The sequence below is a fragment of the Tauraco erythrolophus genome, chromosome 10 (assembly GCF_009769465.1).
Source record: "Tauraco erythrolophus isolate bTauEry1 chromosome 10, bTauEry1.pri, whole genome shotgun sequence".
Taxonomy (NCBI): Eukaryota; Metazoa; Chordata; class Aves; order Musophagiformes; family Musophagidae; genus Tauraco; species Tauraco erythrolophus.
Window position 1 is genome coordinate 15,374,777 of NC_141474.1, and position 25,878 is coordinate 15,400,654.

Below are 25,878 nucleotides of genomic sequence, written 5' to 3' on the forward strand. Positions count from 1 at the left end.
ATCTTGAAACACAGATGATTTTCACTAAAATGCATTACCTTAGTCATACTTGAGTGTTACCCCAACAATATTTGAAGTGCAGATCCCGTATGTTGACCATAATAAAATTAAGAATAGCAATTAAGACTAGAGGTGGAGGGTAGGCTAAATCCTTGAGAAAAGCTGGACTGATTATGATATAACCAAATTAGGGGTGGACTCTGTCTTTGGGGCTAATGAGTTATGGTTCACCTTTGGACATTTTGGTCGACATTAGATGTCAATACAATCTGATCATGGGATCGCAAAATGTTGTCAGGACAGACCACAAGGCTGCAGTGTTTTGTAATCCAAGCTCAGACACACACCACCAATTGTGTGATCATAATCTTAATTTCTATCGCTTAGATGGATTGATTCTAAAACTCTGCCTGATTTCCATCTGCAGTTTCTGCCTAGCTCTTGTGAAATTTTGGCTACATCTCAACTGGGATTGGACAATTGGCTTCAAAGAGAAATTGGATTATAAGAAAAATTAAGTTCTGGCTGATCTGACTACTTCTTTCCTATTATTTCAATGCCATTTGCAAGTGCTCAGATCCTTGTCTCTGTGTCTAATTTAGAAACAAAGGAAGGTGTGCGACCCATGGACTGCATTGCTTCCAGGTTCAACTACTTATTCAGATGTTTTTAAAAGACATTATGGTATGGACATAGCTGTTCAACTTCGAACGCACTGCAGCAATTGCATATGGCTCTTGTTGATAGATACGAAGGATTTTCTTTCAGATATGCTGTACACAGTATTCCTTCTAACTTGAGGGTAAGAAAAAGCCAAGCCAAGTGTCTTGTAGCTCTTTTACTTTTCTCCCTTTACTTTTATTTTTCTATGAACGAGGCCTTTAGCCATTAGGGAATTACTCCTACAAACCTTGCAAGTGTACCTTTTCCAAAGTAAGAAATCATTAATAAAAAAACAGTAAAAAGAAGCAGTTATATTACAAAATAAATCTACCAGGCTTACAAAGAAAACAAATTTGAAAGAGCCACCTGCTGTGGAGATGAGGCAGTAATCTCAACAGCAGGAAATAAACAGAGAGAGGAAGAAAATACAAAAGCATAGACATTAAAAAAGTAATTAAAACACTTATCTCCATCAACATACATAGCAAACAACAACAAAAAAAATCAACCACCTAGAAAACATACTCTATTGAACCTCACAACAGGAAGTAATGAAGCTGCCACCATAAAAAATCTCTAGAAAAAAAAATCCTTTAAAAATTCAAGCCTCAAAAGTATTTACTAATGTATTAATCACTAATGGACTGACCTTGTGAGAAGCTGAGCACCTGCAGAGCATTCGCAACTTTACTGGGCATTTAGTCTTTGAGAATCAAACCTTTAAATATGTAGTGAGAGTAACTCTTTAGGTACCACTTGCTTTCTGTTTCATTTGTGTCGAATGTTATAGCAAAAATTGTAATGGTGCATTTAATATAATCACCTACCTGGCACAGCTGAGGTACTATATTTGGATAATGCATTTCAGTATAGTTTATATCTAAATTGTTGTGTAATATTGATCCATGGACAGCAATGTTATCAATATTGATATGAATGAATGTGACTTTTTATAAACAAATTGGTAGAGCGTATGCCACTGTATTCAAATAGATTCTATCATGTCTAGAGAAAACTGTAAATTTGACAGTTATGAGAATTTACTGTTTCAATGTTATTTTTCAAGAAAATGCTTTAACGTACTTAAAACTCATGGTCCTTTTTATACAATTCATGGATTGCGTGACATAAAATAAAACCACTTTAAATATATAGATTTTGATCTCCGTTTTCCCAGGCCACAAACTAGACTTGTTGAAGAACAGCACAGCATTCAGAAATATTAAAGGATGCTTAGGCACTTGTAACTTGCAATATTTTCTTTCTTCTCTGCCGTGCACCTTTGCAGTCACACTCTGACCATATGGTACCTGTAGCTGCAAGTCTCTGGGCAGGTGTGAAATGCTATCAGAAGTGTTACATCTGAAATATTTTTATATGATAACACAAGGAGCAAGTTGGAGCACTTGATGTGTAAAAGAGCAGGGAGATGGGACAAAGTGGGTGCTTTTCTGTTGATTCAAAATGACCCTTTCAGAAGGGAAATGGTGGATTTAGAAATTTACCTTTAGAAGGCAATTATCTTAGCTCTGTATCTACTTTAGCACATCTTTTTAAGAAAAGGAAAAAACATATAAACAAATACTGTTTAACAAAACTTGTCAGGCGATGTCAGTTCCCTCTAAAAGTCGTAGCAGTCTCTCTCCATCAGCTTTCCATGGCTTCTTAGCCCAGGGCACATGAGTGGGCACAACTTCTTATTCCTATTTCTCCGACTGGCCTAAAGTGAGATATTGCTGGTGCAGAACCTGTTCTGGTTGCTGGTCTGTGTTGTCTTGGCTTGTCTGAGCTTAGCCTCTCGGGTATTATTTCAGGAGACTTGAATTGCCACCAGAGCAGATACACAGCTAATCATGTGTTTCGTCTGCCCACATCCAGTTTCTTACAAGATTCATGCATTTTTCTCTTCATTCTCAGTAGATTCTGACAGTTCAAGGCTTTCCATCTGATCCTAAGAAATTCTGGGCCCCTCTTCCTCAGCAGATCCCTGTTCCGGAGGCTGGGAAGAGCAAAATAAGAGTTTGCCTGTAAATGTGCTTTTTCGAAATCTTGTTTATCTCAGAAACATGAGTATGTTTTCATAGGTATGGCAGAAGGTAGAAAGACCTCCCTACTCTCTAAATTTCTATCTAATGCTCCATACTTCTATGACATGGGAACATTAAAAAAAAAAATCCCATTAATTGGTGAATGGAGTTTGATGTTGATTTTGGTTTGCTAGTTTTAAAAGGTAGGAGAAAGGATGCGCATAGCCAGTCAATCCAATTTTGTTTTCTTTTGAATTCAATTTGGATAAATTTAGAAATGTAATGTAATTTTGAAACAAAGTTGAGAGACTCATTATTAAAATGTAAGCGTGTCTTGGCTTTTAAAAAACTAGTTCTTAATGTATTCAAACACAGATTGCATTCGCCAGACTGTATTTACATTTTTACCTGAAATTAAGGGGTTATTAAAAATAATTTAGCCAGTTCTCATCTTGAAAACTCTCTTCCATCAGGATAGCAACAGCTAAGAATGCAAAGAGAGACAATAGTGCTTGAAAGAGCCTAGCTCTTCATTTGTTTATCTGGTCCAGCTTAAGTTTTTCCAAAATGTGTTATTATCACAATTAAAAATGAATCTAACCAAACTTCTCAGCATTTGATGTGAGGAAAACCAGAAGACCTCACAAGTTTTGTCCTGGTAGGCTACTTATATTTACACTTCAACTTCAGCTGTTTTTTTTTGTCTGGAGATGTGTTCTCAGTAAGCTCCCAGTGAAAACTACATTTGACCCTTACCATGGACAAGGGCTTATTTTGTGTGTTAGTTATTAAGACTGGCTGAGAAGTTCATTTGAAACTGCAAATCTGCCCAAACATGTCAGGTGTAAGTAATCCAAACAATGAGTTCAGGTTCAGAAGGCATTCCTGTTTCTAGGGAGAGGGGATTTGATCAGAAGAGGAAAGAGAAACATGTTGTGCCTCTACTCCCACTTTAGTTTTTCCAGACCAGGCTAATAGTTACACGCATAGCAGCAGTATTTATTTCCTTTTCAGATTTAGCTGATTGATGTGTTGATGTGCCTTGGTTTATTTGGTCCAGCAACCAAGTGGACTAGGTGCATTGCGCTGCATGCCAATCGCTTACATTGTGTATGCATCACACTTGTATATTACCTTGTATATCTGACAAATTGACTCTAATCATTTAGCAATTCATATTTTATCTGGACTTGGGAATTGTGAGAAGATCTACATTCTGTCTCTTTAAATAGAGACAATGGACTTACCACCACCAGTTAAGAAATTAGCATGCATCAGTATTGTGAGAACAAAGAGTACAAGATCTTGATAGAATCATAGAATCATAGAATGGTTTGGGTTGGAAGGGACCTCAAAGATCATCTAGTTCTAACCCCCGTGCCATGGGCAGGGAAACCCTACACTACACCAGGTTGCCCAAAGCCTCATCCAACCTGGCCTTAGGAATGATAGGAAGCGGATTTTGGTTTTTTGTTTTTTTTTTTTTTTTTTCCTAATATATATATGTGCAGGTATATATTTATATGTATATATAAAGGATATGAAAATAGAAGGTTAAAGTCTGTGTTTTCCAAAGCCACTCTTATAGTGGCTAATGACTTCGGAAAGTATATGGTATGTCAGACATGGTAGGGACACTGATGCTGAGGTATAGCCCACTGGAGAAGGGACTGGGGGATCAAATGAAGGAAAAAAGGCAAGAGGGCTTCATAGTGAGAGAGTGACACTTACTGAGAGATAGCTGGAGCATTTGGAGATGAAAGGCAGGGCCTAGCAAGCCAGAGGGTCAGGAACAGAGATGAATTACTTTCTACACACTGTACCTGACCCAAATTGGGATTGTCTAGATTAGCTTTTGCAAAGCTGAACTAGATCTGTCATGCAAGCTGTTATTTTCATGATGTTTCTACTTTCTCTATTCTTAGTAAATGCTGTTTTTCACAACCCATGAGGCTTTGTTGTGTGATTTGGGTATCAGTTGCTTCAGAAGTTTGTTCCCTGGCATCAGCAGGTAAAGGAACTGAGGCTTCAGGAAGTCCAGGATTTTGACTGCAGAAGGTGGGGAGCTGGGCATAGCCCTCTGCTTGTGTGCAGGTGTGCAGAGTCCATCTGAACAACACTAGTAGAATTGTCTTTCTAGGCTGCCTCCTCTTGGTTGCCCTTCAGAAGAGTTGTTCTTCAGTGCAAGTGAAGGAAATAATTGTTATCACGAGAATTTGATATAGGTTATTTAAAGACAGGAGACCCAGAATAGCGAAAGATTGTTTCAGGACAAGAAATAGTAAGTAATAAATAAAAAAAACTTTTAAGTGGCTTGCAGGTGGATTTTAGAGCAGAGAATTGACTACATTGGCTTCAGCCTAAAACCTAGCGGAAAGACCGTATGTTTTTGTAAATATTTTTTCTTGGGTGGCTCCTACCTATTTTGTACTAGTGTGTGAATTCCCTTTTGCTAAAGGATATCTCTGATTTATCTTCAAAGGATATTTCTCTTGGTTCATTATTTTTGACCTAAATTGTGTCTTTTGTAGATGACTGGTTTTTTAAATTTTATTTCTTCTTTAAAACCATTTTCTTGAAACTACATTTTCCTCTCCAACTGCTTTTTCGTCAAATGTTCTCTCTCCTGAGAGGCTGTTGGTTATTTATCAATATTTGATCTGTCTGTAAAGTGTACTTCTGTGGGGTGGCCGTTTATTATGAAAGAGCGTCTCTCTGAAGTGGATCTTATCCGTTCTTGATCTCTTTCTCTGTTTGTCTGCCTGTCTTTCGTAGCTTGCCTTGTGACTTTAAGAAGTATTCAATCTCTCTAATTTTCACAAAATTAAATTCAATCATTATAATGGCAAATACTAAAAAGCAAAAGGAGATACAGCAGAATTCAGTGCAACTTCCAGCAGATGCTTAGCAAGGAGCTTGAAACTGTACCAGGTGTATAAAAGAAAAATCCGTTGCATTTCCATCAAACTTAAATATTGCAAAATTGTTTTTTATTGCGTTTTCAGCAAATTAAAATAGTAAAATGAATAGCAGAAAATGCCAGGTATACTGACTACTTCTTAGGCTTTTTTTTTGGTCATATCAGCCAGGCTAAACATTACTGAATCCAATGCGTTCTTAATCCAACTCCTTTGATTTCAGTAACACCGAACTAGTGATGAACCTGAACTATGAACATTGCAACATTCCCTTAATTCTACTCTTTCTTCAGCCTATGGGAGATAAATTACTGATGCTGTTAGAGATTAAATAATTTTCATTAGGAGATGATAAAAGCGGCAAAAATAAGTGGAAATAATATTTATGAGAGTTTTCCAGTGGGGATGGACATTAGGTAGAAAGGAAGTTATCATTAATGCAGGCTGCATGTCTCACTAATGACAAGAGTGTTTCTCCCAAAAGTAAAGTGAGGCCTCTGAGCTGGTTTACGGATACCTCAACAGAAATAGTTGCATTACTCTATCCTCTGCTAGTAGGCAGTCACAGAGTTTTTTCTGAGGTATTCTTGCTGTAGATGATTTTGCAATATATACATAGAGGAAGACCTATACAGTTTTAAAAATAATTTATTTTAATGCATTTTACATATTGTACTTTCAATAGTACTAAGTATTTCAGGCAGCCTCTTAAGATATCCATTATTCATTCTTCATTAGCTGATATTCCAGTCTACCAAGGAAGTACAGCATTCAAAGGTCTTGAAGTTCAGTACATTCTAGCATTTTCTAACCTTGTTTTTTTCAATGTCCAATTATAGATCAGCGATGTTTTGAAGTCAGGTGTTCAGCAACTGAATCATGTTTTGTTTTGTTTTTTTCTTTACTGAAACTGTTAAAACTAAAAATATACTTTATTTATTTATTGTATCATAGTAACTTCATTGAGGGATCTAGAGGTTAAGAAACTTCCTTCCTATCAGGTGACTCATGAAAAAATCCTAAACTTTCTTATGATTGAGTCCTGATCTTATACTGTAATGAGACAGATTTTTGCTGCTTCAGTAACATGAAAGGGCTCTAAACCTCCCTACTTGGAACAGCACTCCACAAAGTGCAATGCTGCTTTATTGTTGAAACTAAAATGGTGTTATTGGGGTTTTCCAGAACAGCATGTCTCAAAGAAGAGAAAGATCAGTCTGCTGCCATCCATGCCTGAGAATGAAGGGAACAGTGCTTTGCACACTCCAATTCTACCTGCATGCTCTGAGGACTTCTTGGTTCTTGTGTGTTTTCTTAGAAAAATTGTTGACATTTACTTCATTTCAGTATGTAATTACTAATTAGCATACTTTGATAATGTAGGGTTTTAGATGTAAATATGAAAGTGAAGGCCCTGTTGAAAATACCCTGATAGATCCTTGCATTTGCATGAAAAAATATTTAACTTCTGTGTCAGCTAGACTGTTTTTTTGTGCTGTCCAAATGTTAACACAGCAACAAGAAGATATTCATTGATAATTGGAAGATGATTTTTGCTGTCTTCTTTTAATTGAAAGGTATTTGTTGCTATTACTGGTTGTGGAAGTATCCCTGTCTGTATCCTATGGTTTCTGTATAAATGTGTGCTATTAATAACTGTAAATAAATGTCAGCCAATAAATACTTCGGGGTTTTGAGAAAACAATCAAGAATGGCAAAAACCGATGGCATACAAATACTTGCAGATAAGACAGATCTACAGTACTGCCATTTGTCTCCTCTCCTCATCAGTTAAGCTGTTTTTTATTGCCTCATTTGTATTATCTGCAGACTAGCCTCAAAATGCCTCAAAACAAAGGGAACAAAACCATTTCACAGCAGTAAGTTACATGTGCCTGCATATAAAGCAATGCAAGAAAAGCTTAGAAGAGTCTTTTCTTCCGCAGTAACTTCCCTGCTTTTGCACCCTGTATAGCCAGTTCGCTCTAGCCCTTCCCTCTGCATTTGTTTTGGTATGAGTTATATGAGTACGCAGGTTATCCAACAACCCCATTTTCAAGTGCCAGTGCTATTAAAAGATCACCAGTCATGTAAACTACAGACTACAAACATGAAGCTACAGTCATTCCTGATGTTCTTTTAGAAACATCTGAGGGTTTGTAAAAGTTCTTGTATTGAGGATGTTTTTGAGAATGTGTATGTATGGTGAAATATATTTTGGTCATTGAAATTTCCCTTGTAGTTCTGATATGCTTTAAAATATCTATTTTAGGTTTGCCAGAACCAAACAGAGACATATTCCAAGGACTGAGAATGGATCAAGGTTTCTATACATCTAAAGACTTCCTACCTTTGGTAGCAATGGCAAGTAAACCAGGTGTGTGATATTATGTTTTGTTGCAATTATGTTTGGTAAGTCACTAGTAGTTACTGATATGTCAAAACGGACAGGTGGTTACACAGCAGCACATCCAGTTATGAATCGCCTCTCAATGAATAGGTCTGGGGCAGGGTTTTCTTTTGGTAAGGTGCAACCTCAAGAGTGTGGTCAGGAAAGTCAGTCCCCTAGAGACTGTAAAGCAAATAGTCATATATAAAAATCTAAACACATGGCAAATCATTATCCCTAATAATTTATATTTGTTATTTTGAAATATATTCAAAAGACGTCATAAGCTTCTCATTTGTATAAATTATCTTGATATAAATAGTATATATAAGATGGTCTTGAAAAAAATCTGATAGTAAAGAAGGTGTTGCTGACCCGTATAGGCTTTGTCTATTGTTGATAAATGATTTTACTTGATCCAAAGTCCTGCATGTTTTACAGACACGTTTAAGAGACCACCAGTTCCTTACCCAAAGAAGTCAGTCTACAACTCAGGACAACAGTAGCATGCCAGGAGTTAATAAGACAACACTCAGTTCATAGGCACCAAATGCAGTCTTGTTTTATGCTTTTACATCTTTGTTTTGAGTACAGAGATGGCTGTGTTTGCTCCCCAAGGAGTATAGCGGCTTTCAGTGGCCCTGAATGTGAAATCATAAGCCCCAGATGGATGTATGAGACAGGGCTCGTGATTTTTATGCCATGTTCCCTTGTGGTCTAGATTCCCCAAGGTGTTGATAAAAAAGAAATTCTATGTAGAATTTTCTGGGCGTATACTTAGTGCAGCACGTGGTCTTGTACATATAACCCCATATTTAACCACACATACACCTTTTTTATCTACAAAGTGATTTTCTTCTGAGAATTCAGAAATTTCTTTTAGCATCATAAAAGGTTGCCTGCTTATTTAGTAGACTTTCCATAAGCAATGCTTTAAAGAATATATCTTCTGTAGCAAATTATTCTGCATATAAAATTAAAGTTTATTACCCCATTTTATGCAAAATATTTAGGAAGAGAAATTCTGCATCCCATCTGTCCCATCTCTCTGCTGTTCTGATCAAATGCTTGTTTCTGTCTGTTTTGTTAATCTCAAAGTGAGCTCAAATGTGTTGGGAGGAAAAGGTAGTGGTTTGGTTGTTTGTTTTTTTTTTTTTAAGAAAGAGATGTTTAAAAATGAAACAGATTGAGAATCTGCACTGCAAAACATTTGTAGATTAACAAAGGAAAAATAAGTCCTGCAAAACAATCCCCTCTTGTAATAATTTGGCTAAAAATACTTTATAAAATTTTTATGGGCATGTAGCACTTGTGTACTGTAAGTTGCCTGCCTGCATGAGGATCTATATACTGTGATCTGCGTCTTTTAAAATGTCCAAAGCAACACCCTCAGTTTGCCAGGATACGTAATAATATTTTTTATATTAAGTCTATAGTGAAAAAAAGAATGAACTTTGAAGAACTAACCTTTTCTGACTGACGGGAATAGATACTACTTTTGTGTTGTCTGTTAATTAACTGTCTCTCTTAATTTTCCTAGTATCTGTCTGTAGCTACCTCTTGCTCTCTAAGCATGGAATTTTAAAAGAAAATATACACATCCTATATCCCACTCTATCCTCCTTTTTTTTTTTTTTTTTTTTTTTTTACTATGACAGTTCTCTAAATAATGGACATAGTAGGCTTATTCACAGAAAAATACATATTCTGCCTGCTTATTCAGTTCTGAATACCACTTGTTAATATGCTTTCCTCCAAAAGAGGTTCCCCTTGCAAATACACAAAGTAGAATTTACCTTAGGAGTGACCTTATTACCAAGAGCAAAGTGGGCTGCTGTGACTGATCCGTTGTAGACTAGTCCCCTAATGGCACTCTGAGTAGCCATTCCCCTGCTGCACTTGTGCTTTTTCCACTCCTCAGTGTACGATTTTCATGAAGCATTGTTTGTTTAAAATAAATGAGAAAAGTTTAGAGAGAATTTTAGAATAAGAAGTTTATGAAGTAAATAGTAAGTACAATGCCATATACATAAGGGGGAAAATGATAGCATTTGCCATACATTAAGCATTTTACAAATGGAGAGAGAATATGTGTATTAGGATGTTGTTTCTCACATCATTTATATGTCTAAATTAAAAGCATTGTTTCCTTGAATGATATGTGTGTGCGTTTGCAACTGCGCGTGAAAATCTGCTGCTGCTATAGCAGGATACTCGAGTTACAGTGCAATAACTAAACGGCCATCTTAACGCCTCCTGACTGAAACTATCATGGGCTCATTCAGAATATAGCTTTATATTGTTTCTGGCATTATTTTTTAAGTTGCAATAATTTGCCTAATTAACAGTTAGTTGTATTTAAACTTGTGATAAAGTGCAGTCTCATAGAAGGAACACACACAGTTCAGTATTACTTAAATATTTCTTATATAATCGGATCATCAAATACAAGCTGTAGATGACAAACACTCAATGTCGTCATTCTCTCCATGTAACTTTTTGGAAATTGTTCATAGAAAGCCACTGTAGATGAAACATTTTCTCCTAGTGTAAGATCTAGGATTTACTGTAATAATAATATTCTTACATGCTTGTCTGCCTCTGAGAACCATGTCGGAGCCAGAACAGAGTCAGTGCCTTACAGAAAACTGAAGGAACTAACTTTGAGAAACTGTTTCACAAAACTATCAACAACTGGTCATCTTTTGAAAAATACCAAGCATTACTCTTTATAATCTGTTGAAAGATGTTGTTTTTTTAACTGAGAGGATAAAGAATCTGATAGGAGAGAAACTTACTTTTTTAATAAAAAGATCTCACAATGCTATTTTCAACCTGACAAGATCCACAATACTACAAACGTGTTGTCATTGGAATTCTTTTTGGATAGAAAGGTGCAGCTGAGTACTGACTATGAAATTATGTATATGAGCATATCTTAAAAATGGGAATAAAACTGTCTTTCAGTGAAGCAGAATAATTTGATAGTGACACTCCATACTTGGAAACTGTAAGATGCAATTTTACAGTGCTTTGAGTACAAGTACCTTTTAGGCTGTCATGCAGAAATGGTTTCTCCACTTGAAAATGGGATTTTCCTTTCATCTTTCAGGGATGTGTGGCTGTCACTCTCCATTGCCATCAATACATGGAACTGTGATTGTACTTGGGGCAGGAGACACTGCTTTTGACTGTGCAACATCTGCTTTACGCTGTGGAGCTCGTCGTGTGTTTGTGGTCTTCAGGAGGGGATTCACTAATATCAGGGCGGTTCCAGAAGAGGTAAAATTGAATAACAACATTTATGAGAAGGAATATTGGTTGTTATTTCTACAGGGCCTGAAAGTGTGCTATAGATACTTAAAAGACATCTACTAAATCTTTTGTTTATAAAGATGCTCTTAAAAATGTATAAATGTCTATCAAAGATCGGAGGCTCATTTTATATAATCTCTGTATAAATAATTTTCCTTAGTTGTACCTGTTTCCTGTAAAGTCAGAGTACCTGTTTCATTTGCATACAGGGGGTAGAATTTCTTGTAAATTAGAAAATACAGTAAAAATTTTTAATCTTGGAAACACCTCAGAGATCAAACAGCCATTTTTGAGTGTTGTAGGTGACTCTTCAGGTCATAGTTAGATCTGAGAATGATACCTTCTGACTGCTGTCTAATGAATCTAAGAGATGCTGACGTTGCCTTGGGAGGCTATAAAATCTTGTAAGAAAATTGCTTACAGTGATTTTGATTTTGAATCACTGCCAATGGCAATAGAGCGATGTCATTCATCACAGATTTCAGCGTTCAATTTGATTTTTAGTTTGGCTTTGCACTTTGACATTTATCAGGACATCTGCATGTTTTGAAACCGACTCTGCTTCCTCAATATATCTGTACTACAGGAGGAGTTTTTTTCAAGTTAGATTTTCTTATTTGGGTGGTCTTTTTCCATTAACGTTTATTTGGTAGATACTTTACACTTCTGCATACTTGAGGATGTCAGGACATCTGATGCATCTTTTTTATGACATTTATGGTAATTTGATAGATCTTAGAGATCTTATAAAATGGGAATGAAAGTACAAAAAAAAAGTAATAGAGGGTCTCTTGATGCATAATTTACTTCTATTTCTGCTGCACTTCATTTAAGAATTCTGGAAACAATGAGATTACTGAAGCCATTGCACCGACAGACTTATGTGCTATTCAGATTCTTACTAACCAAGAATCAGCTATCGTGCTGGACTGGGTAAATTCCTAAAAGTTGTCAATGTTTGTACTCATCCAATCATGCAGTGGCCTTGAAAAAAAGTAAAATAAAAGTAGCTTCAGCTAATAATGACTATGCTAGAATAAAGTCAGGTTGGACATTACACGTTCAAAAATGTTTTGTTGTGTAAATATAGACAATCAAATCCCAAAGACTTTGCTTAGACAAAATGCTGTTTGACTTCAGCAGTTTTACCACAGCAGATATTCAGAAGATCTTAAGACTCGATTGTCACTCAGAAAGCTGTTGTCTGCACATGGTAGTCAGCATTTAACAACATCTTAAAATCATAGTAAATAAAAATCAGGATATGTAGGTAATTAATACTAAGCCTCTTCTTAAAAGACACGGATAGTTATATAAGGTAACTCTTTTGCCCTTGAAGGAGTTGTACATATTCAAACCAATAGAGAACAATAAGAAAATATATTGGAGAAATATTTGCATTGTAAATTTATCTAATGCCACTGTCTAGAACTGCTTGATTTAATAGCAGAAGAGGCTCTGAAGTTGGTATTAAGATGACTGTCTGTATACTGTATATAGGTGACTTCTACTGCAGAAGAATGTGTGATAGAATCTTGAGTCAAAAAATGGTTTGTTTTTTTTTTTTCATAAAAACACAACAATAGTCAAGTTATTTATTTTATTGCTTCTACTCTACAGATGGAACTTGCAAAAGAAGAAAAGTGTGAATTTCTGCCCTTCCTCTCCCTCGGAAAGTTGTACTTAGAGGTGGACAAATTGTTGCTGTGGAGTTTGTTCGAACTGAACAAGACAATGATGGAAACTGGAGAGAAGATGAGGATCAGGTTGTCCGTCTGAAAGCTGATGTGGTGATCAGTGCCTTTGGCTCCATTTTAAGTGATGATAAAGGTAACCCTGGCTAATGCTAATTGCTCTTTTAGCTGCAGCCATCTCCTGTCCTTTGGCCATTTTATGAAATGAATCTTCTGGAGGTTACATAGCTTGTGACTGCTGATCCTCTTCACAGGAATTTCTTTGTCTTTTACGTACTCTTAGAACAAACTTGAGGGTCTGATAAAACAATTTCCTGTATATCACTATATAGAGCAGGAACTCAGATTAGAGGTACAGTTGGTCAGTATATGTCTTGCTTTCCTCTCAATGCAAATGGGATCTCAAAGAATATTCTTGAGGATTTCTTCTGGTCTCACTAATTAACTTCAGGGAAACTCGTTATACTACAGATTTAAACTGAACTGCTCTGATCTCGGAAACCTTTTTTTTTACCTATTAAATTAAGCAAGAATTTAAGACAGATTCACTGTTCTGGTTCAGCTGGTCTGAGTATCACTCATTTCTTGTGCATATGCAAGAGAACTGTGGCTTCTCTCATACACAGTATTTGCTTAATTCACCTGTACTTGTCTCAGCTTGTCATATTATTTAGTTGCACTTTACAAAATTTGGTCTTAAAAATTAACAATTACATAGTTCCATAATAAAGATACAGAAAGTGGTATATAGATGGCATTTCAGAGATTGAATGAATTGTCTGGATGTAGCAGAAAGAAAAATGAAGAACATGAGTAGAACTAACAAGATGGGAACTGAACAGAACTCAGACTGTTCTGCTCTGACACTAGGTTTAAAGAGTTCAGGCACATACATCAAATTTGGCTCAAAAGTGAAAAACACTGACTCAGCAGTAGACAGATTGATAAAATTAATAGATCTTCAGCCTGGAGATGCTCATCATGATTAGCAGGTTCTGAAAGCCTAAATGATCAATGTGCCTACCTCTCCAGGGCACAGTCATGCCAGCCAATTAACCCATGACATGTTGTTGTGGTCCTTTGAATGTAAATGCCCTGACAGAGGACTTGGCTAGTGCCTCAGAGTGCACGTCACCAGAAAATTTGGTAATGAGATGCTGGTTCTGCCAGTGCAAAGGGAATTTCAAAATTTCTTAGCACAATATGGTTTTGTGAATCTTTTCAATCAAGGAAAATTGTAAATCTAAAATAATCTAAGCAGAGTCTAGTTGCATTTGTGGACATAACTCAGGTACATAAAATGTTTGACTTCTCACATCTGCATCTTCTGTGTATGCCTTATGCAGATAACACTGTTTTAAATGAAGTTAGAGAAATGAGTTTTCTGATAGTAAGATTTTCTAGAGTTATTTGTGCAATTATACGAAGAGTGTACTGACTTCACAGGAAGATAAAACATTAGTTAATGAAGAAAAATTAGAGGTCCCATTGAAGAATTTTAGAATGTAGCTGCTAGCAGAGTTGTCAGTGATCTACATGAGCTACTCTGTGCTTTCTGTTCACCAGTCCAGTTGTATATAAAGTTAAACCATCATAGAGCCAAGAGAAGAATCTAAACTCTCTCCTACAGTAAAAAAGGATCAACCTGGTTCCTTGAGGAACATGTGAAGTTAATTCAAGGAGCATTCCTGTCTTCTGTGTGTTGCTTTTGCTTTGGGATAGGTTCATGAAGCTGAGGCTGTTATCTGGACAGCAACTGCACCCAGCTCCGTACAGTGCTAATTACTCAGGGCTGCCTCCTGCCCTGGAGTTGCCTTCTGCTCCAGAGAGCAAAGGAGGTGCAGTCTACGTCTCTGAGAGAGCAGACTCCCATTTCACTTGGAGATGTATTGCTGTGTAAAGAGTCTGGCATCTGTGTTGGTCATGTTTTAGGGCTCAGTCTAACGCCCAGGAAGCAGGGAGAAGATGATTAAGGTTTGGGTTTTTTTAACCTTTTAACCTTTAAGAGATTCATGAGCTACTTCGTTGGTGGAGTTGACTGAGAATTTTGGAAAGTTTTGTTGTTTTTTTTAAAACTCTCTGTTCAGGTTTTTTGGAAGGTTTTCTAGAACCTAGAAAAAATATCTAATTGGTTTGGTAAATCAAATACTAGTCTATGCAATCAGCACGTTTTGTTGTGATTCATAGACCGTATGATAAAGGATTGATTCTGTTTTCCTCCATATTAAAAACTTTTTCGGCTAAAGGGTTGAACTTACTGTGTTGCTTAGCCTTAATACTCTGCCAGTCTTGTATCTCCTAGTACGTATTCACTAAGTTATTTGTTGTGAGGTTTTCAAATAGGAACATAAAATGGGAGGGGAACAAAGTCATGCAGTGAGCTGATCATGAAAGAGAGTCATTCACCTTGGGGTGAGCAAAACACCTCAGTTTCACACTGTATTTTTGGTGAAACTGCTTTAGAATAGTAATCGAATTACAAGTAAAAATGCAAGGCATTTATTTTGGATGTTGTGAAAGTGAAAAGAAACCAAGACTTGAGGGAATAAAGTGTTTATTTTGAGCATACCATTTCAGTTGCTTTTAAATCTTTATTTTTGACTAAGCTGTCTTTAAGAAAGTCAAATTTGCTTTTCACTGTTGAGCCGGATTACAACCAAATCTCCAGGCTACCTCAGCATACATAACAAAAAGAAATAAAAAAAAGAACCAAAACCCCAATCAAACCCAAATCCAAAAGCATCGTATATTCTAGTAGTTTTTTTTTCTTTTTTTTAAAAAAGTGCATTTTTGTATTCGAGGAACAAGTATTCTTCATCAAAAGATAGTGATGAAAATACTGGTGATACTTAAAAATGCACAATACCATGTGCATGTGATGTGACTTGGCACTTGCTCTGACTTTGAAGGAGGAGATGGACTAGGTGACCTCCAGAGGGCCATTCTAGCCTGAATTATTCTATGACTGGATGACTCAGATGCAATGATGAATAAACATGTTAATTGCTGGTCATACAGAGAACTCTATCAATTGACCTAATTCTTAAGGCACCTCAGGAAACTGCAAATAGTATTAGTATAGTATAGTATGGGCTAAGCTAGCAGGATACATCCTATTTGTTATTAATATTGTTAAATGCCGATGCTACTGATGTAAGAATAGATAAAATACTATGAAAACCAGAAGGATTAAAATCAAATTTGGTGAAATCAAGTTCAGCAAAGTGTTCTAGGGCAGCCTAAATGCTTATATTTTAGTTTTGTTTAACAAGACATACGCACATGGGTGGCTGCTCTTTTGAGCAGAAATAGCTCATAGGTTAGAAAGCTTTTTCTAGTCTATTATTCTCAACAAGATGTTTCTTATTCTTGCATAGTAACTATTACATTTGCAACTGAGATTCCATGTGCTCAGAGTCTTTTTTTGTTTTGTTAAAATGCTGGTTGTGTTTTTAAGCAACAGTTCTAGTAAGTATTCATCCTTCTATTGGGAGTCATTTAAATACATCATTAATTTAAAAAAACGGACTCAAGTCCATTTTATGCTTGGAAATTTGCTAACAGACAAAACAGGAGTGTTGCCTTCTAGACTATTTTAAGACCATTACTGCTTTACTGAAACCAGCTAAAAAACCCCAACAAATTGTTCAAATCAAATTACTGCAGATGGAGTACGAAAAATGTTTTGCTTCTTGTTGAAAAAAAAAAAAAGAAATTTTGCAAGCACAAGCTGCTTTTTAAATTTTTTTTTTTATTGCATAGCTTATCAAAGCCTTCAAGCCATCATGACTGACCCACATAAACAAAGAGCTGTTAGAGAATTTTGTACCTTTCCTCATGCTCCTGCTGTTTTGCTTGGTTTGTTATTTTGAAGGTCTACAACGTATTAGTGAATTACTGAAACATCTCTGTCACCATTCCAAATTGCAACTACTCAATATATACAAATGTAATTCTGTGTACTCCCAAGCACTGTGTACAGCCTCAACGTCCTGCTTAACACCTGTCCAGCTGGTTTAAAATCTGAACTTTGAATAACCATTTTCTTATCTATGTTGTTCTGATAAGCAAAAGTAAAAGTATTTTTGGACTGGAAAATTTTGTGCTGGAACAAATGTCCTTGTTCTGATTTATTTTTCTGAATTTCTGAGGAGAGCCATGGAGAAATTATGGAAAATAGTACACTTGTTCAAAATGCACTACAAAATGCAGTGCAGGACAGGGGACTAAGGCAGGATAGGGAACTGGCAATGTAAGTTTAGTTTAACCTTCTGTCTAGCAGGCAGCAGTAAAGAGGGGCTATTCCCATTTTCCAGAACACTGAATCTTAGCACGTTAATGCCAATTTTACTTTCCTGGAGAGACAAAAAAGAGGTATGCAAAAATATGCAGGCAAACTCCGAATACCGCCTTTGTAAAAAAACTCCAGGAAATAGTAGGTTGTTTGAGAGCAAAACTATGTTTTATTAAATTTTTGGTAGTAGCTAGCTATTGCACGGTAACTGAAGAGCAAAATTGAATTTCACGTTTCTGGGAGTCACTCACAACTTTCAGATATTTTGCTTTTACTTTTAGTAGGACTGTCTTCTTGCTTGGAAACTGCAGCAGCAAACCCCAGAAGGCTTACCAGGATATAACTGCTGCCCCCCCCTGTAGCAAAGATAAATTTCATAGAATCATAGAATGGTTAGGGTTGGAAGGGACCTTAAAGATCATCTAGTTCCAACCCCCCTGCCATGGGCAGAGAAATCCTCCACTACACCAGGTTGCCCAAAGCCTCATCTAAACTGGCCTTGAACACTTCCAGGGATGGGGCATCCACAACTTCTCTGGGCAACCTGTTCCACTGCCTCACCACCCTCACAGTGAAAAATTTCTTCCTTAAAGAAGAAGAATACTTGGGCAAAAATTTGCCCAAGTAGTTTACGATTTTATTATTTAATCCACTCCTATTTAATATTTATTTCTATAAATTGAGAAGCATTTTCTAGGAATAAAGGCAAAAACTTGCAGAGCTCTGGGCTCCTAAGCAACACAGATTTTAATTTTCCTTTGTTCAAATACAGAACTTCACAAATGGTACAGAAGCCAGTGAATTTGCAGGGAGCGTTGAGTTTCTTCGTACAGACTGGTCAGACAACTAGATAACCTCAGCCTCCAAGCATGGAAGCATTGCCTATCTAATGACAGAGTAGGAGGGAGAAAGAGAGGTGACTGAGATGCCTCAGAAGGGATGCCCACAGCGGTGACCTGATGTCTCCCTAGTAGCCCAGCATCTGCCTTGTATGCACAGAATAGACTTTTAGTCACCAGACTTTTTAAAAAATTGTTATATGAAACTGAAATTTGTATAGATTCAAAAGATTCTTAGTGAATAGGTAGGAGTCTTTCTGCTGAGTCATTTGGAATAGGATTTTTCTGCACAAATAGGTTTTACTGAATGAGTTTGAGTGCAGCAGTTCCAAACCCTGAAATAGTTACCTATCTCCAATATCCAAAAGTGTCTTTGTGGTGACTTCTAAAGCCCTGTTAAGTTAGAGCAGGAATTCTGCTCCTTCGTCTGATAGGCATCAGTACACATCTGCTTGCTGGTGACAGGCAGAAACCAAAGTCAGTACCAGCTTGCAGCAGAAGCCTCTCCTAGCATACCTGGACCCAGCTTTCTCCAGTGAAACCACCTTTTAATTCTGGTTCAGTATGCTAGTGGGGCAGAGGCTGCGGGAAGCTTGATTGTGCCTTTCTTTATTTACTGGGCATTTAGACTGGGCGGTGTCAGCAGTTAATCAATCTGTTGGTGCATGTGACAGCTATAGTTTTATACTTGAGATAAAGAAAGTTACAGTGTATTTATATTTCTCTGAAGTAATGCTACTATTCACTGTAGACGAAGTCTATAAGATGGATATCAAAAACAACATTAATGAGCTACTAAAGCTAAAATTACAGGAACTTATGAAATTGGTTAAACATAAAAACCATTAAACTGTTTATTGAAGCTTCACAGATATACTGCAGCTAATGAGCATTTCTGCTATTTAAATAAGCCCAAATTGAACACACATTACATGGATACATAATTAGTCATGGCAGTCAAACACACACAGACTCACTTTTAAAGCTTTATTTGAGGAATCTTTTCCATTTGATTTGTTTTGTTAATTAAAATATTTTTTCTGTATTCAGTTATATTTTAATGTTGTTTTTGCAAGTGCTATAATTTGCTGCTGCTTTTCCATTTGTGTTTGTTTGCTCTATGAATATAGCAAATTTGGAACATATATTCAGAACTGTCCTTTTGTTTGATGTTATTTGTATTAGCATCACTTGATAGCATCAGAATAATTCAATTGTATGTTGTCTTTTATCCAGAAGGATCTTTTCAAATGATATATAATATCTTACTGGGATATGGAGGCGAAGGCAGCACAGCCACAGGATTGCACTTTGAATTTTCAAGAGAAAAGTTACATTAGTTTTAGACTTTAAAGAGTGTGAGGATGCAGGGATTTAAAAGACACTCTTTTCTTTAACCCTCTCCCAAATCATGCACCAACAAAAACATTAGGAATCTAGTTTGCTTATTCTTCAGGGTCAAACCAGCAATTCAGAGAGCTGTGCCATGGTTTAGGCTGATCCGGCAACTGAACTCCACACAGCCAGTCTCTCACTCCTTCCCCAGTAAAGTGGAGAGGAGAAAAAAAAAAAAGTAATAAAGGGACTGAGGGTTGAGACAAGAACAGAGGGAGCACCCACCAACCATGGTCCCGGGCAAAACAGACTCGGCTTTCTCAAAACAAAACAATTTATTAACAGTTACTTAAAAGGACAAAGGGAAACAGAACTGGTTACTTGAGAGGGTAAAAGAAACAAAGCCAGATCTTAAAACCGACACCTTCCCCCCCCCCGCCCTTTTCCCTTTCCTCCCGGCTCTACCTCCTCCCCCCAGCAGTGCAGGGGGACAGGGACTGGGGGAGTGCAGGTCAGTTCATCCCATGCTGTTACTGCCACTCCTTTTCTCAAAGGAGGAGGAGTCCTTACACCCTTTTCCCTTGCTCCAGTGGATCCCCTACTCACGAGGAAAATCCACAAACTTCTCCAGCGTGAGTTCTACCCGCAGGATGCAGTCCTTCCCCATCGGATTGCTCCAGTGCGGGCTTTACCACAGTCTCGGATTCTTAGGGACTTGTAGGCACTCGCTCCGGCATGGGTCGTCACACAGACTCCAGATGCCTCTCTACCTTGTCGTGCGTCCCAACACAAATGTCCTCAGGCTCAGGCATCTTCTCTCCACGGGCTGCGAGTGGGTCTCTACTCCACCAAGGCCGTTCTGGTTGCAGGAGGGCCGCCTGCCATCTCGCCACCGGCTGCAGGGGAAACTCAGCTCCGGCACACCTCCTCCCGCTCCATCCTCACTGACCTGCTGTCGATGCGGCTGTTTCTCTCAGATCTCAGTCCTCTCCGGGTGAACTCAGCCTGGTGGGCACCCCGGGAGTGGGGCGCTCCCCGAGTTTCCCAGCTGGCTCCGCCACCTCCATTCTCAGTGAGTGGTGCCAGCCCGATGCGGGAAGCCACCTGGCCGGGAGCCAGGGAGCGAGGGCAGTGCCCTCCTCCCTTCTCTGCTCGCTCCTGGGCAAAGCACCTTTTCCAGTTCCTTTGTCCCGACTTAAATAGGGCAATTCGCAGAGGCGCCCTATTGGCTCAACCCCGAGGGGGATGGCAGTCCGATCTGGTGGCCAGAACCGGCTCTGACCCGGTTCCAAAACCAGGGAGGTCACAGGGAGCAAATCCCCTCTCCTACCACCAGACCGCCCCCTCCCCCCCCCCCCCCCCCCCCCCCCCATTAAACCATGACAATCTGGTAGTTGGAGTCACCTCCTTTCAAGCTCAGATTTGGCTCTTAGACTCTCTCTTACCCCTTACAGGGGAAGAGAAGAGACTTCTCTTTGTGAAGACCAAAGTTCTCCCCTTCTTTCTGTGGGTGGTCTGAGAGGTGGTCCCTTCAGCCTTCCAGTTGTCCCACGTACCATATGCAAATTGTGAGGATGTTAGGAACTCTTATATAAGATACTTTTAAATCATGCCCTTGTTTTTACTTCACCTAAATCTTACAAGAAAGACAGAAGGAAATTGCTGCTGGATACCATGTCAACCTTGCCACCACGGAAATGTTCCTTCCCAGTTTTAAAAATGCTGATCAGACAGACAAATCCCCAGTCCCTGGGGAGATGTTTCAGGTGAAGGTATGTTGGTCATTCTTTGCACTCAAAAAGCTTTTGGTATAATTCTGTCCGGACAGCTATTTTAGCACAAATAATCCAAAGATAGATTTGAGAAATGTGATAGATCCAGGATAGCAGAGGTATTACCCTATTTTTCCACAAGATGAGATGAAATAAGTAGTCAGAACTTCCAGCTTTACATAATTTCCTCTGAAAAACTACTAACTACATCTCCAAAAGCATGTTGCCCTCTAACACCTTTACTGTGGTTCAGGCCTGTCTCAGAGAAACAAAAGTCATCTATTAAATCCCCAATACCAACTCCTGCAGCACCAAGTTTTCCTCTGGGTTTTTTCCAAACATGTCTTTACAAGCCTGTACGTATTTAGCTTGTGAGAACTGTCTAGACCACATGCTGAGATGGTACCACTGCATGCAATAAGTTATCCTATATATGACAAATATAAGATGATCAAAAGCTTTCTTTAAGTACAGACAGTCTGAGACATAAAAAGAAAGTGAATGTATTGATTTATAAATATTACTGAAGCATTCTTAATAAAACTGCTGTCAGCCATTATCAGCACTTCCCTTTGAAAAAAAACCACCACAAACCAACAACAAAACCCCAAATGGAAACAAACAAATTTCCAGACTGAAAAATATCTCAGTCTGAAGGTCGTGTTTAGTGTAATCTTTCTGTAATTTAAATATTTTTAAAGGAAGTAATTTCATAAGTTTTTGATTCTGTTAACTACGCAAATACTATTTTTGCCAAGTTAAGCCACGAGTATAGGTGGGGTGGGAGGGATTGTGCAAGCAATAGGTCTTGAAGATAGATTAAATACTTCTGGTATGAAAATCTGCTACAGTTTTCATCTTAAAACTGTTTTCTGTGATTCTGGCTTCTGAACCACTTGCAAAAAATACTTTGGATTTGAGTCCTCTGGATATTTGTGTATGCCAAGGGTGAGGAAGAGACCATAGGTGAGACAAGTAGGTGATAATGTTTGTGCCTTACTTCCTATTTTATTATTTTGCCCGGGATTATACACAGCCTTCACTTTGAAATACACTTCTAATATGTGATTTGGAGGTGAGGGGAGATACAGAGCCTGGGAAGAAAATTCCATCATGATGATTTGAAAGAAGGATACATTTGAAGCTTGCTGTATGCTCAATCGTGCGATGGGGCAATACTGTGACTTTGCCCTTGTATTGGAGAAATATCCGTGTCTTAAACTGGCAGGTTTCTCTTTTACATGTATGACAGCGCAACTGCATCAGTTTAATTGACCTTGGCAATCTGCATCTGCTAGTGGTCTGTCCCTGAGGGACACTGCAATTTTAAGCTGTGTTTTATTGCAGAATCTTCAGTTCCTGTAGACAAAGCTATATAAAAAACTCTCATTTTGATATGTACCATCAACATTTGTAAAAATATTTATTGAAAAAGTGGTTCTCTTCACAAAGCTACTTTGAAGTATGTTTGCAATTATAACAAAATAATTTAAAAATGCCTAACAAAAATCATGTTAATATGGAGCAAGATTATTTTTTTCTAAGTGTGTACACATTTATGTGTACTTAATGCTATTTGCATAATGCCATGCAGTATGAATTTTTTTTTCACATCTACCTTCTTTTTAAGGACAATAATAGTTCATGTGCAGAATGCCTATATACACTGTTTACTAACATGAAAAAAAATTAAGATATCTTAATGCATGCTCAAAAAGAAAAATCAGGGATTGCAATGAATAAGATACAAAAGATATCATCTTCATGTAAGCATTTCATTTTGATTCTGTTTTTATGGGTTTATTCTTAATATATGTAACACGTTTCAAAGTGAGCCTTACTTTCAGGATGTTCTGAGTTTAAATAGTAAGTCAGGATGGTTTTGACTTTATTGAAATATGTCTTTTTCAGAATTAAATTTCCTTAAAACCAGCACACTTTGTCAAAGCCAAAGCTTTGATAGCGTAACATTTCCTGGTGGGAAAATGTTCCATCTGAAAATTTTCAGTCAGGTTTAATAATGACCTGTCAAACAGAAGCAGAATATCGTTTTTGTTGTGAGGGTTCATAAATATGGGAAGTAAATTCTGGAGATCTAAATGAATTTCTAGAAATTGTATCATAAACATTCTTTTTTTGTTTTAAACCTCAAAAATCATATGCTGAATATTAAGTTGCACAAGATGTCTATGGTAGGTCATTCAGGAGAGAAGCATGGCACCAATGATTTCTTGAGCCTATGTCGACTCAGTCACTTTTTTTGACACTTGTGTACTTTTTCTTGTACACAAATCTGGCTTTGCAGGTGCACAGGAACCGGTTACTTTCCTGATACTAGCAAACTGATATTCTATATAATACATGTTGTTGTTCTGTCTGGGTCCTGTTAGTAATTACGTGCCTCCACTAGCTCAACAAAAATGTTCATGTATGTAAAAGGACTTTTCATTTCTACTGTAAATTTATGTTGAAGTGAAAGAACTAGGACTTGGAACTGCTTTTCTAATTGTTATCAGTGTGTATTTGACAGATTTTAGCAACAGTTTTTTTGTTTCTTCTATTAATATACTTGTCGTTCGCTTTAATTACAGTCAGAGAGGCCATGGCACCTATCAAATTTAACAGATGGGGTCTTCCTGAAGTAGATCCGGAAACTATGCAAACAAGTGAACCCTGGGTTTTTGCAGGAGGTGACATTGGTGGTCTTGCTAACACTACAGTGGAATCAGTAAATGATGGAAAACAAGCTTGCTGGTACATGCACAGATACATACAGGTGATTTTTTAAAAGTATTTTTCTCTTTCCCATTTCTATCTGCTTTTAGATACTTTTATTGTGATTGTTAAAGTAATTTTGTTGTGTTTTATATAAAAAAAAAACAACCAAGTTTTGAGAACCTAATACCTAGATTATCTGGTGATTTGAACATTATAGATTAATTCAGTTTGGGTCACATACTTGAGTTGGATTAGCTGAACCCAGCTTTCTTACATTACCTTAACGCTAAAATCCAAGCAATGTTTTCTTGGCCTCAGCTCTGAATTCCATTCAAGGGTAGCAAGCCTTCCTGCACAATGCACAGTGCAAGTAGAAGTCCTAATTGGGTAATTGGGGAAAAGAAGAGAGCCCATCAGTATTAAAATCCCTCAATACTGCATAAAGTCAAAATTAAATACGGCCAATATTGTTACCTGGGGAAGGCAATTTTAGTATTTTTCAAGTGCAGGTCTACTAACAGTTTACAGAGTACTTAGATTATCTGTACCAGAACCAAAGTTTGCTCTGACTAGCTCCAATAAACTTGCTCTGATAAACTGGACAGAAGAATGCACAGAGGAAAATAATGCAAAGGAGAATTTCCCTGAGAAATGTGAGTTTAAGACATGAAAAACCTGGTAACTGCATATTCTCTTTCAGTGCTCCTTGTGTGTCACTGAGCACCTCTGCCCTGATTTTTCTAGTAAAATAAAGAGCACAAAGTCTGGAGGAGCTGCAGAGAGAAGAGATAAAGCCTGTGCGTGAAGAGCCAGCTGACAAAGAGTGTGTTCATAGTGCAAGGAACTTTTTAGAAACATGATACATGATTCATTCTCCTACAGAAAGATTTGAAAAACTGAAGTTGGGACTGTAACAGCTCGATGTCTTTCTCCCCCATCCATCTGCTCAAAGCCTCTCTGATTGCATGTTTGTGCAATTTCATGCTGTTGGGGTCTGATTTCACTTCCTAAAAATACTTCAACTGAAAGCTTGTTGTTAGTATCTGTGCATATTTTTTCTCACTTGCTCTAAAGCACTGTTTATGTCCTGCCTTCTTAGACACTATGAAAATGCTGAGTGTGAAACATCTTTAATCCCTGACCTGCTTGCTTAATTTCTCGGTGCACAGTGAATTTGGGTAACTGTGATAGGGGAAGAGGGGGGTATCTCCTCCTTTTTGTCTCCTTCCTCTCTAACCTCTAGAAAGACACACATCACTTAAAACCCCTCCTTTACCATGTTACTTCCTCAAAGCTTGCTTTTTTCCCCCCTCTGGAATGTATTGAATTCCTTGGAAAAAATCTGAATAGTCATGGCTGGAGAATTAGAATTTTAAATCAAGCAGGCTTGTGATATTAGAGCATTTCCGTTACCCTTTGCAGGTTTCAAGGCAGCTTATTCGACCTTACAGTCTCACCAGGAAGCTAATGGGAAAGCCTTACAGCAATCTTCACAGGAAAGTTTCCAAATGTCAAGTGTCACCTTTCCAGCTGTTAGATGAATGGGTTGCCCAGGGGCATTTATTTGGATGTGCAGCCCTTGTGAAATCTGGTTGCTGTGGTGCAGAGTGCTGTAATTTGGCAATTTACTTAACCAGTGTTTGGACCTGGTAGAAATTTCAGTGACTGGAGGAGAGTTTGCTTTTTAAACAAGTTGTTTAGAAAAGGATTGTGTTACCGTGATGTTTAGAGGGATAGGTATGTGCACGTGTGTATGCCTTTGCGCACAGGTGCGTGCGCACATTCAATTCACAGCCCTGTATTCTGGAAACTTCCAATATCAAATTAAAAAACACCCTTACACACTACCTTGTTTTCTCTCTACTGTGAGATTCTAAGACAAGTGACCTTCCTGGAATCTGAGCGTCTGAATCG

General features: G+C 37.7%; 1 protein-coding gene across 1 annotated transcript in view; it reads left to right on the forward strand.

Moving 5' to 3' along the window:
* Positions 1 to 25,878, forward strand: part of DPYD (dihydropyrimidine dehydrogenase) — a 367,211-nt gene that overhangs the window by 160,530 nt on the left and 180,803 nt on the right. Inside the window, 5 exon segments of the mRNA XM_086617732.1 lie at positions 7,881 to 7,985; positions 11,110 to 11,279; positions 12,933 to 12,975; positions 12,978 to 13,142; positions 23,838 to 24,022. Coding sequence (XP_086473858.1) covers positions 7,881 to 7,985; positions 11,110 to 11,279; positions 12,933 to 12,975; positions 12,978 to 13,142; positions 23,838 to 24,022 — 668 coding nt within the window.